We start from the raw sequence: 17,983 nt of genomic DNA, 5'->3' as shown, positions 1-17,983 counted from the left end.
TTAAAGTCTGGGGACCAATTTTCATCATAATGACACTATATGTTCAAAGTGCCTCTCTATTTATGGATGTTTTCAATAAAATACCAACTTAAATGTAATTTTTCCCCCGTTGTTTCTCCAAATGTGTGCTGCAAGTTTTCACAGAATAAAACATGCAACATGTAAAGTTGCATGTCATAAATAAACAATTGAATGGAAGAATGAAAACTCTTTGGTTTTGAAAATTTTTTTTAATTTATTATTCATTAACAGCAGTACCAAAATACATTGATTAATCAGATTTTTTTTATCCAATCTTTTATTCCTCATCTGTAACTGCTGAGGAATTGACCATAAAATGGTGCAAATTGAAATTACAAAGATAAATTTGCTTAATGGAAACTCAAATTTTTGAGTTAAAAGGTTTTTGCATTAGCATGAGGTGGTTTTACAGCTGCATTGAAATTTGTGTATTTTGTAAAACTGGAATGGAAACACTTTTTTGCATCACACGAGTCATGTGATCAATAACCAGACGTTACTACTGGCGGAAACGATGAAGAAGACGATAGGAGGTAGTGGAAGGATGATGACATGGCATGCTCTTTAACAAACTTTTTTTTTTAATGGCAACTTCAGTTGGGATTTTTTTCCCCCAACATTAGCAGAAAATTGACAAAGTTTTATGTACATTTGTGAAGAAAACACAGTAAGTTTCTGCTCCTCACTGTTTGGACCTCAGTTGGACCTTCATGTGATAAGGTTTCGGCGTTAGAGTGACTCCATAGACTGGAGTAAAGTCAGGTTCTCCTGCATCCTCCGGCCAGATGAACTTAAACTTCCTGAGCAGAGTCACCGTGATGAGGAAGAGCTCCATGCGGGCCAGACCCTCTCCAAGACACATCCGAGGACCTGGAAGAGAGAAACCAGAAGATCCAGCCCACTCTTCAATGAGGTTGCCTCAACCGTGACACATCTCAGCTTACCTGCAGAGAAAGGCATGAAGGCCTCAGGTTTGACAAACTCTCCCTGTTCATTCAGGAAGTTTTCAGGGTTGAACTCATGAGGAAATTTCCACTGTCCCTCTTCCCTCAGGACTGAGGTCAGGTTCTGGATGATCATTGTACCCTGAAGAGAAGCAGAAATATCGTCTTAGTGTCTCTTTTGCAAAAAAAAAACTTGAAGAAACTTTGCTCACCTACCTTGGGAATGGAGTATCCCATGAGCTCTGTGTCCTTAGTGGTGCAGTGGAAGACACTGAGAGGAACCGTGTTGGCAATCCTCTGAATCTCATGGATCACAGCCTGGATGAAGGAATCATTTTTACACTTTTTCTGACTTGAAGCAATAAAACGTGTTTGTAAGTGTAATTATTTGGTCATTATTGCACTTAATTAATTTGAATTTCAAAGGGTAAATGAAGCAACAAGATCAAATAGGAAATGGCTGCAAGAGAAAAAAAAACTATTTCACAGAGTAACTTAGTTATATGTTGATGCGATGGTACCTGGACGTAAGGCATACTGTTTCTGTCCTCAAAACAGACCCGGTCCTTTCCCTCCAGAACCCGGTCTATCTCTTCCTGACATCGTTCTGAGGGAGGAATAAAAATATAGAAGCATCAGTCCCATATGATCCATTTCTACACTTTACTGCTCTGGTCCAGTTATTTAATCTGCAGCGCCACTGTTACTTCTGTTACTGTTATCAATTGAAATAGACAAAAATACTTGATTAGATTTTGCGTCTTTCCAGTGACAGAGCTTAATGGGACATAAACACATTGATGGAACGTGAGTCACACCTTGGACATGTGGGTAGTTCATCAGGTAGAGGAATCCTGTCAGCAGGGTGTTGGACGTCGTGTCAGTCCCAGCGAAGTGAAGATCCAGGCTGTAAATCATGAGCTGAGCTTCTGAGAAGGAGGAACCGTCATTGCCTCTCTGAAAAGAGGACAGCTTATGATTTTTATAAACAAAGGCAAAATGCATCGAGAACTTTCCGCTGCACAAGCTCCTGGAGGTGATGGACTTTGTGAGTTTCTTATGTAGGCCTCACATGTTGGATGACTTACAAACCTTTTCCAGTTCATCCAGGTAACAGTCAACAAAGTGCCGAGGATCCCCAGGAACTCTGGTCTTCTTGTACTCAGTGACCAAGCATTTAATATAGTTCTGGCAAATCTAAAGAAAATATTTTTTGTTATGGAAATGGTGTACATCATAAAGCTGCTGCTAAAGGGTTTCTAAGTTAGAAAAATGTAATGTTTTACAGACTTTATATATAGTTGATAGTGATTAGAAACAAATTCGTTACAGTTCCTAAATAATTTTTTTTTTAATTCACAAGATGATGGAAAAACTGAAGCAAAATTAGCTGGAAATGCAGAAATACTTGGTTATTTACTTGGTAGAAAATATAGTTTTTACCTGTGCATTCTTAAAGGCCTTTCTGAATGGCAGCGGGAGGTTACGACAAAAGGGGATGGAATCATATATCTGCAGAGAAAAATAAAAAATTACATTGTTTGAAGAGAAATACGGGTATTTATTCCATGGTTTTATTTACACACAAATCTACCACAGCATATTAGGGTCACTGTAGATAGAAAAGAAAAATAAATTGATGAAATAGAAAAAAGTATAGAAATACATTTTATAAATTTTCTAGAAAATTTGTGGACGTTTTCAGTTTTTTATGACAAATTTTCAACTTTTCAAATTGAAAATGTCCATTCATTTTCTACAAAAGTTTTTAGATTAATCTAAACATTTCTCATCTACGAATCACCCTGCTAGTAGAAAACGTTTTAATAGCCAGAATAATGCATTTTATCAATAAGTGACATCACAGTGCGAAGAGAAATAGTTTTGCAATCAGAAAGTTGTGGGGTTTAATTCTAACTTCTTGTCCCATGCTTATGTGCATATTAGCACATTGCATCACAAATATGTCACTGTGTTACATGAAAGACTTTGATGGCATTATGAGTAAAATTTTCTGCTATAGGGGAGAGGTGAAGGGCCCTTCTTTAACTCACCATGGCCCAGGGCCCATTGGCTATCTTGGCATTTTCAGTGAAGCACTGAACAATGGTTTTGATCATGTCATCGTCGTACTCATAGCGCTTTCCGAACAGAACCTGGCAGATGATGTTGGAAGCGGCATTATGGAACATGACCCGAGGACTCAGAGTTTTACCTGCATGAAAATCAACACAGACATTTAAAACAGGCTACAGAACAGAAAACATAGAGGGGCTGCATGGAGTAATCAATGACATACCGATGCTGCCCTCCAGTGTTTTAATAGTGTGTTGAATCTCATCATGAATTCTGTCCTCCATTGATTTCTTTCCCAAACCGAAATTCCTCAAAGTCATCAGAGCGAAGCGGCGATGCTCCCGCCAGCTTGGGCCGTAATCTGCCAGAATCACTCCAACACCACCTGCAGCAACACAAAAACACTTTCATTTTTTAGCCTCTTCCTTTCAATGACCAGCTTGTATCTGCTTTTATTTTTAGCTCTCTATGCTCCGTCATATTTTCAGAATACACAGATCCCACCAGCCTGAACCGAAAGTTTTTGTAGGCAAGTGCAAATGCATTACATATCGGACCGATGGCCTCGAGACCAACAAAAAGAAAACATGTGGACACGCTTGAAAAAGATGTGCAAGAAAAAGATACATGAACAAAATGGATGCTGTCGGGATCAACCAGAGACAGAGACAAGCTGCCTCCCGTCTCCCACTGATTGAAGTGCCAAGTGAAACTTAACACAACACACACAACTTAACACAACTGCCTGCCAAGATGGCTGTCAGTTACAAAGTTCACAGAAACATGGCCTGCCTTTGTTCTTGCTCTGTTTTTTGTGCATTTCCTCTTGATTTTTGCAAAGTTCATGAGCACAATTTTTATCTAATGTAAAGTAATACCAGAGTAATGCCTACCATTCCTGCAGGAAACATCGTTGACAAACAAGTCTTGGGGCCGTCCAGAAAAATCTGCACCCTTGATCACCATGGCTTCTTTCATGGCCTTCAGCCCGTTCAGAAACACTGCTGGTCTCGGTCCGATGTAAATACTGTAGATGTTTCCGTAAGATTTGCTCAGCTGGGAGGAAAAAATATAAGTGTCAGTGATTTTGAAACACTTGTCCATCATTGGTGTCTTGTAGTTTAAGATTTGCACACACATGTATTATTGAAAGTTTCAAAATGTCAAAAAGTTAAATCATTTCTTTGGTTTATTTCCACAACTGTAACTCTTGTAGATTAGTTACTTATGCTAGCATAAAATAGCTTATTTCTGTTCATTTCAGCTTCCAGTCCATAAACAATTAAAAATTTAGTTTTTCATAAAATTTGAGTATTTCACATTTTTTAAATTGTATACATCAGTCTTAGCATAGTTAATCTATATAATTTGTTTGACATTCGACAATATTCTGATTTACTGAACAATTTGCAGTGAACTGTGTTGCAAACATGTGATTTGTTTCATCCTGTGATATAAACTTTGTGTTCACCATCCTGACTGTTTTGTTTCTGAAAACATTTCTGAAATATTTAACTGATTATGCAGGAGTTCAAGATTTAAAAGAAAATTCACAAAATGTTCAAATGAAACCTTTGACATTGAACAATAATTCCTTGTCAATATATCCAGATTTAGTCATTCCAAAACCTGAATATGCATTATCTATGCAAACACTGGCTTATCAAGTCCTCTGTGCATAAACTCTAACGCTGGTTGGCATTACTCCAAGTGTGCAGACAGTTTTGTTGGTATTATCCAATCACTTAAAGTTTGCAAATGCAAAATCCTACAGATGAACCTTTGTTCATTGAACATGACCTTTGTTCATGCAAAATCCTTCAGAGAAGTGTTAACTTCTCAAGCAATACACTTGAGAAGTTAACACTTCTCAAGTGTATTGCTTTCACCATTCAGCTTGACTGGAACTCTTGCAATCCTAAACCAAACGTTGCTTCTGTCTTTTAAGACATTTAAACGTTAAAATGTTTGATGCGTTGATTTCCTACCCTGTCAAAGTCCTTCAGTGGATTCTCCAGACTCAGGTTCAAAAGATTCCCCAGGACAGGCAAGACAGGCGGTCCAGGCGGGAAGTTCTTTGGCCTCTGAGATTTGAACAGGATGATGACAAACCAAACAAAAAGCCATAGCAGAAAGACTGATACAAACATGTTTGTATATGAAGAGGAGGAAAGACAAGTCTAACAGTCAGAATAGAGCTGCTGCGGTCAGCCCTGCCCAGTTTGTTGAAGGACTTTGTTTCTCTGTTTGAAAGGTGAATGAAAAAGAGGTAACAAGGAACAAGTTCAGATATGATCTGACAAGAACTATCTGGACAGATCTAAAGTCCACTGATAAGCTAACGCTGTAGATAAAGAGCGCAGGAACCATCTGTCCTGTCAGATCTGTACTGGAACCAGTCTGGCTCACCTAAAATACCTCAAATATAAAATGTTTCCATTACTTTCCACTTAATCCATTCTGAATACTGACTGTTGTTGGTGTGCTTTGCTTCATATAAACTCTGGTATTAAATACAACAATAGTGCAGGGTGTGGTACAAGGGAAAGCAGGAAGCCTTGGGAGGCAGCAGCTGAGGCCAACAACTGAACTCTGCATGCTTCCTGGTGTCAGTGTCACTAAAACCCTCGAAGATAGAACCATTGCCCCGGTTCTGAAGTCCACTGGCTCAGAAAACATACTTTAAAATACTTTTGTTAATAAATCACCGTATTGGGTGGCTTAGTACAAAAATACATTAAAGATCTGTTGTTGTTGTATCAATCTTCAGACCACTCCGACCTTCTGGTTCTGGTCTGCTCTGCGTCCCCAGAACCAGAACCAAACATGAAGAACCACCATTCAGGTTTTATACTCCTCTAATCTGGGAAAACATCCCAAATACAAAGTTTGTATTTGAAGAGGAGTAAATGAAATACATTTGCTGGTCTGATAAGTATATTGCAGCTTCCACATTAAAAAGATCCTGTTTCTATTTGAGGTAAAAATAAATGAATAAATAATGGGGACATATTATGCAAACTTCACATTTTGTACCATTTTTGCTCTTCCTTGTTGGTCCAAATGCTTGGAAAAAAAAACACCCCAAAAGTTTTTGGCAGTAAATTTATGTTCTTTGGTGTTTGGAAAAGAAGCCGTTTCAAAAACCTCTAGCATGTGAAGTCATAAATCAGCAGGCACAGAACCAGCACCCAAGTTGAGCTACAACACATTTGGTAAGCTAGTTTTAACTCTGTACAATGGCTGCTGGAAAACACAGCAGCCAATGAAAATGTTCAGATTTTCACTCACAAAAAGAGTGAAAATCTCCTTTCTGATCTCAGAAAGGAGATCAGAAAGAAAATTCAACCTCCTAAAACTCAACCTTTTAGGAGGTTGAGTTTTTTTGATAAACTTAGGAAGACTGAAATGTTTTCAATGTGTAAAAGAACAAACATGAAAGACAAAAGAACGAAGAGTTTAAAAAATATTCAAGTATTTAGTGAAACAGAATCTAAAGAGGAGAAAGTGAAGGACAGGCTGAGGTGGAAACTGATAATTATCCAGCAGAAGAGAAGAAGATGAAAGTTGACATATCCAGAATAAATAAATGATTTGTGGACACCTGATAATGTATTGACAAGACATTGGTTAGTTTCTCCTTGCAAAATAATCTGATCACAAACAGATAAAGTGAGAAACACTTTTAATCTTTTCATTCAGTGCCAACAATCAAGGCCAGGATAAAAACTCCTGCATTATTGCAGGTTTTGGTGCGAAACACATTGAGAGTTTGGTAAACATTAGGTTTTTCCTTTCATTTCTAAAATGTTCTCTATACACATAAAAAGTTCTGGAAAGACCTTTGTTCATTGAAGAAAAATGTTGTAGTAATTCCTCCGTGCCTGTATGTGGCGATGTAGCAGTCACTGAAATACACCATAAAAATGCTTATGCAAATAAAAGTAAGGTTGTTAAACACTAAGAGTTGCTTAGAGGCAGTTATTTAGTTTTCAGTTGTAAATTGCTCATTAAACTCAGAATCACACTGAAGATCTCAGTTGGACCTTCATGTGATAAGGTTTTGGCGTTAGAGTGACTCCATAGACTGGAGTAAAGTCAGGTTCTCCTGCATCCTCCGGCCAGATGAACTTAAACTTCCTGAGCAGAGTCACCGTGATGAGGAAGAGCTCCATGCGGGCCAGACCCTCTCCAAGACAAACCCGAGGACCTGGAGGGAAAATGATTCATTTCACTGACTTACCAACTCCCATGAGCAAAGATGTGTTGGGTCATCACAGAGAGAAAAGAGGTAGGATTAAATTTCCCACAAAGAATAATCTCAGAAATCTTCTAGAAAAACAACAATATTTCTGAACTCCAAGTCAAAAATTTGCATGAAAGAAACACAGAAATTTTTAGATCAATCTCAGAACATTTCTAGAAAAAATCTTGGAAATTTCAACTTTTTTTACAAAAGTTAAAAATTTGTAAAAAAAAAACAAAAAAAACAAAAGTGGACTTTTGAAACTCAGAATTTTTTTTCTACAAAATTTCTGAAATTAATCTAAACATTTCACAGTGCATTGGCGGACATTTACGCCTTTTATTTTCAATCTACGACGGCCCTCATCTCAGCTTACCTGCAGAGAAAGGCATGAAGGCCTCAGGTTTGACAAACTCTCCCTGTTCATTCAGGAAGTTTTCAGGGTTGAACTCATGAGGGAATTTCCACTGTCCCTCTTCCCTCAGGACTGAGGTCAGGTTCTGGATGATTATTGTACCCTGAAACCAAACAACAACATGATGGCATTGCTGTTGCTCTTATGAAGTCATTAATGTTTGACTCACTTTGGGAATGGAGTATCCCAGGAGCTCTGTGTCCTTGGTGGTGCAGTGGAAGACACTGAGAGGAACCGTGTTGGCAATCCTCTGGATTTCATGGATCACAGCCTGATTTAACACAAATTTTCTATCATTAAATTCAAGCACAGACAAATAAAACCAGGAAAACAAAACGGCTTAAAGTTACAACTGGAAAACAGTCCAAGCAAACACATTTTCAAGCTCCGAAAACCAGAATTTTTATGCAAATATTTGTTTAATTCATAAAGTTCTTCTGTTTGTCTCCTTCAGATCATATATCCTAACCAGAGTTTCATGGACGACCTCTGCAGGGCAGTGCAGCATCCCTTTTAAAAAACTGATTTCTCTTTTGTTGCTACAGGTCATTGTTCTGAATATAAATCAGAAATAAATCATCCGATGTGCTGTACCTGCACATAAGGCATGCTGAGTCTGTCCTCGAAGCTGGCCCGGTCCTTCCCCTGCAGCACCTGGTCGATCTCCTGCTGACATCGCTCTGAGGAATCCAGTGTTGCTGCATGTTATTCTCCTTACCATATTCTCATTTAAAGAGAATACTGACTGGTCAGATGATTAAAGCAAAACTGAAGCAGCAGTGAAAACAAACGGTCACAAAGATGACAGAAGGAATCGTTTTCTACTTTGGTTTTGTTCTTTTTCTTGAGCTTTTCTCACTCAAATTTCCACTCTGTGATCAAATCAGACTCTCAGGTACACTAAATAAAACTGTGTCAATAAGACTATGACTCTTGGTTTGCACCTCAGATCTAAATATTTAAATACTAGATCAGCCTCATACCATTTTTAAAACATTGCTAAAAAGAAAACAGGAGTCACCCGACCAAACGGGACAAATAAAAACTCAAGACTATTTTCATTTTCATTGTGTTAAATTATTCTAATAGCATTTTCATTCATCTTTATTATAAAAATTGATCAGACAGCTGCATCATCAGCTACAATAACTATTAACACAACATTTGATTTTCCTTTGGGAGCAGGAAAGTATTTCTGAATTAGAACAAAATGTTCTGCAGGAATATTTTCATTTGTGTTTGCAATAAACCACAAGAGAAAACAGATGTTTTTGTAGAAAACAATAAAAAGATTGCTACATTTAACCTGACACACAAACATTGCATTTATGGGCCTGTAAGCGTTGTGCAGGTTACCTTGTATGTGTGGGAAGTTCATCAGGTAGAGAAATCCAGTGAGCAGAGTGTTGGAGGTGGTGTCAGTCCCAGCAAAATGAAGATCCATAATGTAGTTTGTGAGCAGCTCCTCTGAAAATGAAGAACCGTCATCCTTCCTCTGCAGACGGAGACACATACAAATGTAAGGCAAATTAAAATAAGATAATTACCCTTAGTTGTACTTTAAGAAATGCACCAGAAGCGCCAGAAGATAAAATCCTTCAGTCATTTCAAATTAAAGTCAACTGATGTTGGTTACAATCTGTATGGATTTTTGTATGTCCATCATGTATACATGTTGGACAACTAAACCAATTCAATATCAATCCAAGACCTTTTGTTACACACAGACCTTATCTAATTCATCCAGGTAGCAGTCCAGGAAGTCCCGCGGCTCCCCGGCGACTTTGCTCTTCTTGTGCTCCTTCACCAAGTTCATTACAATATTCTGACAAGTCTAAACAGAAAAACCATTCAAAGCAAAGAAATTTGGAAAATTATGGAGATTTCTCCATAATGCATTTTTACATTAACACCCGACAGCAAAAGGCTCGTTCCCATTGTTATGCCACCTGAAATGACTTTTTATTTCATGCTTATTGTCCAGCAGTGAATTGTTACCTGAAAGTGACAGATTTACTTTCACAAGTGAAGCGTTACAGTTTTGCTATAATGCTCATCTTCCACAGCAAACATGTGTTTAGTTTAGTAGAAGCTTTGTTACATTACCTTGTAGTTTCTAAAGGCATTTTTGAATGGCAGTGGCAAATAGCGAGTTATGGGAACACAATCGTAAAGCTGCAAAGAGAAACAAGACATTAAGTTATAATCCTCATAAGTTCTGGTTTGTTTCACACCAACTGGTCTGAACAGATTTATTTCAGAAGAATGGTCTCTGAATTCAAACAGGAGACTGATCTGACCTGAACTACAACAAGCAAATACGACAATTTCAATCTTAGACAAACAGACAGAAAGGTCTTGTTTTAACAGATGAGGTCAAAAGGTTTGTTATAACAGATGTCTGACAGAAAGACTTCATCTTATGACCAAGATTAACTGCTTTCCATCGACTCGGCAGGAAAAATTTAAATATATGATTTAGTTCTAGCAACTCAGAGATGGGCTTTGCCTCACCATTGCCCAGGGTCCGTTGGCAATCTTTGCATTCTCGGTGAAGCACTGAACGATAACTTTAATCAACTCATCATTGTATTCGTAGCGTTTGCCAAACAAAACCTGGCAGATGATGTTGGAGGCGGCGTTATGGAACATAACCTGTGGACTCAGCGTGACGCCTGCAGAAATGACCAAACCCAGAGAATAATCCCATTAAATCAAAAAAAATTAAATTAAAATGAGAGAATTTTAAGAAACAGATCATTTTTAATCCTGTAAGTGTCACAGAAAGTAAAGTATACTCAAAATCCAAGATGAAATACCTGTGCTCTGTTCCAGAGTTCTGATTGTGTATTGAATCTCATCATGAATTCGGTCTTCCATGGACGTTTTTCCGAGACCAAAGTTTCTGAGGGTCATCAGAGCAAAGCGCCGATGCTCTCTCCATCTCAGACCATAGTCTGCCAGAATCACTCCTGAAACAAACATGGGAACACAACAAAGATTTACACTCACAAAATAGATTTTATGCATATTTGTGTCAGATTAGACACAAATGTGTATATTTACATATTTGTAAATATACAAATATGTAAATATTTGTATATTTACTGAATGTAAATATACAAAGAACTGAATGTAATGAATACAAGGGATTACAAAGTTAGTCACCATTGAGTAAATCTTAGGTAAATATTTATGTTAAATTCTAGAAAAAAACTTGGAAATTTCTCAGTTCTAACAGTCAAAAACTCTGAAATGCTGAAATAAATCTCAGACATTTTCTAGTTAAACTTTTTGAATTGAAAAATTCAAAAATCTTTATTGTTTGAAACGCAAAAATGTTCAAGTTTTTTCTTAAAGATTTCTCAGATTGATCAAAAAAATATCTGAGTTTTTCTTGAAAAAAGTTACGATTTTATTCTCATATTATTTAGACTTTACTCTCATAATATCATGAGATTGTTAATATGGCCCCAATGCTCCATAGAACTCTAAAACTCTGAGGTTTTGTATAAAAATGTGTTTTTCCTATAAAATCTTACAATTGTAATTTATATCTTCCAAGAAATTTAGCCTAGAAACATCAATGGCTCGTTCCCCTTGTTACGCCACCTGAAATGATTTTGGAGTTTCTCATTTTTCTTTATCTTTCTGAAAAAAAATAGAAATTACTGACAATATCTCTAACTCGATATTAGAGATATTTGAAGTTCTCAAATGTTCTTAAAGGGCCGGTTGTCTCAGATTGTATCAATAAACTTGATGAACTGTTACAAACGTCGCTGCACTTGATTCTTAAGTTTTTCTTAAAATGAAATAATATTGAACAGTTTCAAATTGATCAGAAAAATGTCTCAATTTTTTTCAGCCATTTTTCTGCCATTACAATAAAAACTTTTCTGGTGTAAATTTAGAAATATTTACAAGACATGTTGCAATATTTGCGCTTAAGTGTGATGATAAATGTGACTTTTTATTACTGATCACAGATAAAACTTGACATCAAGTAAGACTGAGGCAGGAGTGCAGAAGTAAAACATACTGCCACCTGCAGGTAGGAGTTGCCATCACTTCCAGAAGGTGTTTTTGGTCATTTTCCTGGAAATTTTTCAATAAACTCAGTTTGTTGAAAAAAATTTCACAATTTGTTGATTTTGTGTGAATTTCCGCAATCGCAATAAAAGTGGAAGCAATAACTAATGTAATGACTGCTAATAATATTTAAGCACAGAACCGTATGCATAAATAGGTTTTATTTATGCATCCTTCTAGAATCGAGAGGGCCACATAAAAAGCTTCAGCTGGCCAGATTTGGCCCCCAGGCCTTATGTTTGACACCTTTGGTTCTCTCTTAATCATTTCTCAAATGCTTCGAGACGCTTCTGGGACGTAATACCTACCTCTATTCTGGGTGACATCATTTACAAACATGTCTTGTGGTCTTCCAGCAAAATCAGCACCTTTGGCCACGATCGCCGCCTTCATGGCCTTCAGCCCGTTGAGGACCACAGCGGGTCTGGGACCAAGGAACAGACTGTATACGTTCCCATATGAGTTTCTGAACTGTTGGGGAAACACAAAATGTAATTTTAACAGTTAACACCAATATTAGAAACCTTATTAAACCAGAACTGTGTCACAGTTGGACCGTTTTCAGTGAAAAATCCTAATTCACTGCATGAGAACGATCACATTTCATTGATGTCTATTATGTTATGATATTGTTCTGTTCAGCTATTTTCCTGTATGTGAATAAAAGTCAGGAAATCTGCTGGTATTTAAAAATGACAAAATAGTTTAAAATGTAGAAAAAACATTGTTTTATAAATAGATTCTCATAAAGTACAGCCAGCTGTAACTCTATTCACAGATTCACAGATAAAGGAGACATAGTTTAATTTAAAATTCAATCTAAAAAGAACAGGATTAACTTTTCCAGTGCTTAGCTTACAACAAAAACAACCCTAAGTCTGAAAATATAAAGTTTGAAGCTAACAAACACACTTCAAATGAGTCAGTACTGAAAGCTGATGTCTGAAATGTCTCAACCTCATTATCTTTCAGTAACGTATCATTAATGACTGGAATAGACCCACCCAGTAATTAGTTCACAAAAGATACAAATGGCAAAACGCTCCCCGATGGAAACATGCCAAATGTGTAAGAAGTCAACTCTGACTGACTTCTGCACTGATATTTACACAAGTAAAACTCATTTTTCTGAACAAACTGGACTTTAAAGGCTGGAAATGCAGGAACATGTTGAATGCATTTGAGTTTCGTTCTGATCATTTCAGTAAAAAGGCTGAAGAAAAGCCAAATAGATCAGAAATAAGGTAAAGATTTTTACAGTTCATTAAGAATTACGCAACAAAGTGCTTGTACTTTGTTACTGTACTTAAGCACATTTTTAATGGATCTGTACTTTACTTAAGAAGATTTAATTGTGGGTACTTTCAACTTTTACTCTTTTAAACTTTAAAAGAACTCTTTAAAACAATTATACTTTTTTGAAAAAAGTATAATTTCAAAGCATATTTTGCACTTGATTTCTAAGATCACAATTAAAAGTTAAGTTATGTTTCTTACCCTCTCCAAGTCCGTCAGCGGGTTCTCCTGGCTGAGGTTTAAAAGGTTCCCCAGCAGCGGCAGCGTGGGGGGCCCAGAGGGAAAGTTCTTGGGTCTCCGAGGTTTGAGCTGGAATAACAGGAATAAAATGCAGATGCACAGGAGAAGCACAGAAGCCAACATGATGGCTGGGAAGCTCTGGTGGACTGCAGTAGGAGCGGCCGGGCTCCGCTCTCAGTCCTGCCTCCTGTGGTTGAATTCTTTGTTCCTGTGTCCCTAAGGTGGGGCAAAGACAAACAGGTCTCCCACTAGCAAAGGCTTACACTCACAAAGCAGATGCCAGTTTCACTCAGCTTAAAACTGCAGTATGTAACTTTAACCAAAATATGTTTTTCCATAGTTATTAAAACTGTCACCATGATGTGACAGTATAACACAAAACAGATAATCTGAAGAAATGCTCCACTCCCAACCAAAAACATCAAAGCAGAGCCAGGAGGAGGGGCTTCGCGCTGTCAATCAATGCTGCTTAATGTGTTAACAACTTATCATTACATTTATCTGGTGTCAGCATAGTGGCCATGCTAACTAGCCTTAGCATTCATGGGAGGCTATGTTGTGGTGAACCAGCTCTAGCGTAGCAGAAAGCAAGGTGGAGCAGGTGAGCACAAGAGTGATTGACAGCACTAAAACATTTTTAATGAACTGTAAAATATTTGAAGGTGGTTTAACATGAAAATAAAAGCCCACCTGCTGCCTTGAAAATGCAATTTAAGTCAACAAGAAAATTCATTTGGTTTTAACTCAGAAATTAAAGTTCATAAAGTTGATTTAACAACAAGAGACAAAAACAATGTTGTCTAAACATTGTTTATTAGTTCATTAATCTCGAATTGTGAGTTTTAACCTAATGCTGCATTTTAAACCAAATAATTATTTCACAATATGCAAGAAAAAGGCTTTCCTCCTCTAGTTAAAGGACACACATTTCTCTATTATTTTTACTCAACATCAATTTAATTTTATTTTAGAATCATTTAAATTCTTGTTTCAAATTGCATGTAAAAAATTTCTAATCTGATAATGAACTTTATGAAACATCACAATAAATTCTGCTTCATGACATTTAGAGTGAACACTACCAAATGCAGCCCAAATGTTTTAGTGTGAAAGGTAAATACTGCAAACTTTTTTGCACTGATGGTCAAAAATCACCAAGATAAAAGAACTCAGGATTGATTTTCTTTTTTTTTTTTCAGCTAAAATGCTAAATGACTCTATAGTGATTCTTTTTTCTTTTTATCTGCTCTGCTACAACTTTTAATTTCATTAAGAAAGTCAGAAAGGGTGACAAAGTTGTTCAGTTTACTAACTAGACTTAATGCTAAGAATTAAGTCGTTGATTAAGATACCATTTTTATTTTGTTACCAGCAACAGAAATGAGAATCGTCTGTGGAAACCCTGAGCTGCATTCAGCCAATTTTAATTATTCATTTACAAACAGACAGTCCAGACGTTTCAGTTTCCTTGATTTCTGTCAATTGTTGGTTAAAATGTTACATTAAAGTTCCACATTGCTGAAACTAATACCAGACTTTCAGCATATTTAGAACAGCAAATCTATCATTACTTATATGTTTGAAATTGAGTGAAACAAATTTAATGTAAAAATACTTTACATGGAGAAGTGTTTCACTGGTAAATGCAGGAAACCAGCGCCCTCTGCTGCCAATGGCGAGCATTACTCTGCTTTGGACTAAATGTAATTGCAGGGCTTTATAAATTCACAATGCACTTCATGATATTTTTTCTAAATTGATTTCACGCACAGACATGATTTATTGGGCTGTTTGGCTTCACAATAATACACAAGTGAACTTAATGCACAAAATGTTCCCTGGTTTCAAAAGAACTCCGATAAATGAAACGCTGAAAATGAAACCATAACTCTTCCAGTGGGAGCATCACAACCCTCCATGAACATCTTTCCCTTTCTCTCTTTAAAAAAAGAAAAGCTACACCTACTGCAGTGGGGCTCTGTTTATTTTTTGCATTTTAGGTCGTTTATTTTTCTTTTAAATTGTTTCTAATTGTCATCATTTTCTGTTGGAATGTTAAACGCTCTGAAATGTTCTGGGAATGCAGCCAACATTTCTATCAAGAAAGAAGGTGAAAGCCCCCTCTGCCGACACCACAATGCGATCAGGAAGCCGAGGTCAGCTAAAGTCCGGCTTTTCCCGAACATGACCACCACCCAATTTCATAGCTTTGCTATTCATTCACCCAGACCCAGAGACTTGCATTTCTCCCACACACACACACATACACACACACGCACACACACACACAAATACACACACACACACACACGCACACACACACACAAATACACACACACACACACTCTTCAAATCTGATTTTTTCTACATCGGTTTGTAGGTTGAGAAAATAATGTTCAGAATTAAGTACGACTGGTGATGCACTTACATCATCTGCCTCTTCCGAATGGCTATTGAAATATTTAAAAGTCTCCTTGCATGATGAGCTGCTTTACATCTAAACTCAACTCAATGTTTACACTCACATGTTAAAATTACAGCAAATTAAGCTATTATACTTCTGTGAAAAGCAGAAGTGGAGCCTTCTGGACGGCCAACAAGAATGCAGCAAGTGGTTTCTAGAAGTTAAGTTGGCAAGAAACTACTTGTTTGTTCCAGCAGCCATTATACAGTGCATACAGCTGAACCAAAGGTGCTGGGGTTGCTCGGTAACAGGCAGCACATGCTGATTTGTGATGCTACATTCTCGAGGTTTTTGAAACGGCTAATTTTTCAGACACCAAAAAACATGGCCGGATGTTTTTTAAGCACTTTTTCTGTTTCTAGAAGCAGTACAGACTGAAATAGAATAAAAAATGAAATAAAAATGTGAATGTTGCATAATAAGTCCTATTTAACTTTGGAAGCGCAACGTTACAGATATTCACTTCTGCAAACCACTGTGGGAAATCTGGACCACATGCAGAAATGTTTAAAGCATTCTGCGATGTTGGAAGGTTCTCCTGTGGGCTTCAAGGTAGAACAAACAAGATGCAAACTGTAGGAAGTGTTGTTGAACTCGAATAACTCCGAAAAACATGCCCAACTCTTTACATATGTGATTATATTCAATAAAGAAATGCAGCATCTATTCTTATGTAACACAGGAGCAACTTTAAGTCTAAGGAAACTGAACCAGTCAACTCCTCATCCCTCCCACCAACTCACCTCACTCTAACTGTTCTTAGCAGGTTTCTGGTGTATGTACACCGTGTGTGTATTGGCAACGAACAAAGGCTGATCGATGTTTTTTATTGTTTTAAGGCAGAGATTATGAACTAAAACAACTTGATTTCTTAGGATGTAGTAACAGGAATGGGTTGGCCAACTTCCTTTAGTTTCCTCCATCTGTTTCAACATTCCTTGGTGGAGTTTATCTCGCTGGCCTTAGGGAGAGTCTTTACTACTTTATCATATATGAAACATGGGGGATGACTTTACAGTAACCAAAGCAACATCTGTGGAGCTCCTGCAAGCAGTTTCATACTTGTTTAACTCACCTGCAGGGAAAGCTGCTCACCTTTGATTCAAACAGTCGGAGCATTTTTTGAAAATTTCAAATGGAGAAAATCAATCTGTTTTGATGACATATTTCCCACAATTAGATTTTTCTTTGTAAAGTTCATTCTTTCTGTGCTGTAGCTGGAGATCTTTTTTTCTTTACTGAAGTCCCAAAATGGTTAAGGATTTATGCAGGTCAGATATGGCATCTGTGTTTGCCAGACTGACATTTATTTTAGAACAGGAACTGTATCACATTCAACAGTGTTGCAACCTCTAGAAGACGTGTTAATCAGCAGTTTTCTGCAGCAAAATGCTAAAAACATCCTGCCTGTGGCACAAAAGGTACAAACCCAAACAGGAAAAGTGAATGACAGTATGTCTGGAAGCATCAGCATTTATCCTTTCATTATTTGTATTTTTTGTTTACAGTCACAAACAAAAAATTTGTGACTGCAAAACTGGTTGTAAAAGTCAAACCACAGTGTATAGTTTCTGTTTCTTTCTGTCTGAAAACACATTTCAGACAGAGAAATTCATATTTTCAGTAAAATGCAGTCCTGATCTCCTTGCCGATGGTCTTTGCAGTCATTTCTGCACCATTAGGTGCAGATTTGTATTGGTTTTTATATTCACCATTATTTTTCAGGTCAAAGCTTCATTTAGGTCATTCCATTAGCTGTACACTTTTTTTTTTGCTGGGACTCTGCTTGGGACTCGGCCATGACTATCATGAACTAAAGTGCTGCTCACTCAACACAAACAGCAGCGTTTCAGATCTGCTCATTGCAGCTGCAGAGCTTCTTACATTATCTTCCCATGAACAAAGATCAGAACAATTATCTAAATTATTTGTACTCACAAAAAGCCACAATAAAAAAAAGAGAGATTTATTTATTCATGCCCTTAAAATCAGAAGTTTGCATCCAGAATGAATATCATCTGGGCTTTAGAGAAAGCCCAGATGATGATGATGTCATATCTTTGGAAACTTCTGATAGGTCAGCTGACTCATTTGAGATAATAGGAGTTAGCAAACACAAATTATCCTGGTAATTATTTGTCTGTTTTATTATGTGTATGTAAACTTCTGGTTTGTATAGAAATAGCAGT

General features: G+C 37.1%; 2 protein-coding genes across 2 annotated transcripts; both read right to left on the bottom strand.

Moving 5' to 3' along the window:
* Nucleotides 1-232: 232 nt before the first annotated feature.
* On the bottom strand, nt 233-5,308 carry LOC129373424 (cytochrome P450 2F2-like). Its single transcript, XM_055051373.1, has 11 exons — nt 5,030-5,308; nt 3,935-4,097; nt 3,265-3,426; nt 3,020-3,180; nt 2,409-2,477; nt 2,058-2,162; nt 1,784-1,922; nt 1,487-1,572; nt 1,182-1,283; nt 966-1,107; nt 233-891 (listed from the first exon to the last, which is right to left on the bottom strand). The coding sequence occupies exons 1-11, from the start codon at nt 5,189-5,191 to the stop codon at nt 704-706; spliced, it is 1,479 nt and encodes a 492-aa protein (XP_054907348.1). The 5' UTR covers nt 5,192-5,308; the 3' UTR covers nt 233-703.
* Nucleotides 5,309-6,709: 1,401 nt separating this feature from the next.
* On the bottom strand, nt 6,710-13,516 carry LOC129373495 (cytochrome P450 2F2-like). The gene is made up of 11 exons (XM_055051498.1): nt 13,292-13,516; nt 12,103-12,265; nt 10,522-10,674; nt 10,217-10,377; nt 9,809-9,877; nt 9,432-9,536; nt 9,059-9,197; nt 8,297-8,382; nt 7,872-7,973; nt 7,664-7,805; nt 6,710-7,251 (listed from the first exon to the last, which is right to left on the bottom strand). Exons 1-11 carry the CDS (start codon nt 13,451-13,453, stop codon nt 7,064-7,066), a joined length of 1,470 nt encoding a protein of 489 aa, XP_054907473.1. The 5' UTR covers nt 13,454-13,516; the 3' UTR covers nt 6,710-7,063.
* Nucleotides 13,517-17,983: the final 4,467 nt, after the last annotated feature.

The sequence above is a fragment of the Poeciliopsis prolifica genome, unplaced genomic scaffold (assembly GCF_027474105.1).
Source record: "Poeciliopsis prolifica strain line A6 unplaced genomic scaffold, Auburn_PproV2 SCAFFOLD001, whole genome shotgun sequence".
NCBI classification, from domain to species: Eukaryota; Metazoa; Chordata; class Actinopteri; order Cyprinodontiformes; family Poeciliidae; genus Poeciliopsis; species Poeciliopsis prolifica.
This window is presented reverse-complemented; position numbering and strand designations above follow the sequence as displayed.

What these genes read in the sequence shown, in the direction of transcription:
- LOC129373424 (XM_055051373.1), bottom strand. Translation starts at nt 5,191, where the DNA reads ATGTTTGTATCAGTCTTTCTGCTATGGCTTTTTGTTTGGTTTGTCATC. An exon ending in AACACTGGAGGGCAGCATCG is followed by an intron (nt 3,181 to 3,264) that starts GTATGTCATTGA and finishes ATTTTCATGCAG; the next exon opens with GTAAAACTCTGAGTCCTCGG. An exon ending in TGGGATACTCCATTCCCAAG is followed by an intron (nt 1,108 to 1,181) that starts GTAGGTGAGCAA and finishes GCTTCTCTTCAG; the next exon opens with GGTACAATGATCATCCAGAA.
- LOC129373495 (XM_055051498.1), bottom strand. Translation starts at nt 13,453, where the DNA reads ATGTTGGCTTCTGTGCTTCTCCTGTGCATCTGCATTTTATTCCTGTTA. An exon ending in TGATGTCACCCAGAATAGAG is followed by an intron (nt 10,675 to 12,102) that starts GTAGGTATTACG and finishes TGTTTGTTTCAG; the next exon opens with GAGTGATTCTGGCAGACTAT. An exon ending in CTTCATGCCTTTCTCTGCAG is followed by an intron (nt 7,252 to 7,663) that starts GTAAGCTGAGAT and finishes TTTTCCCTCCAG; the next exon opens with GTCCTCGGGTTTGTCTTGGA.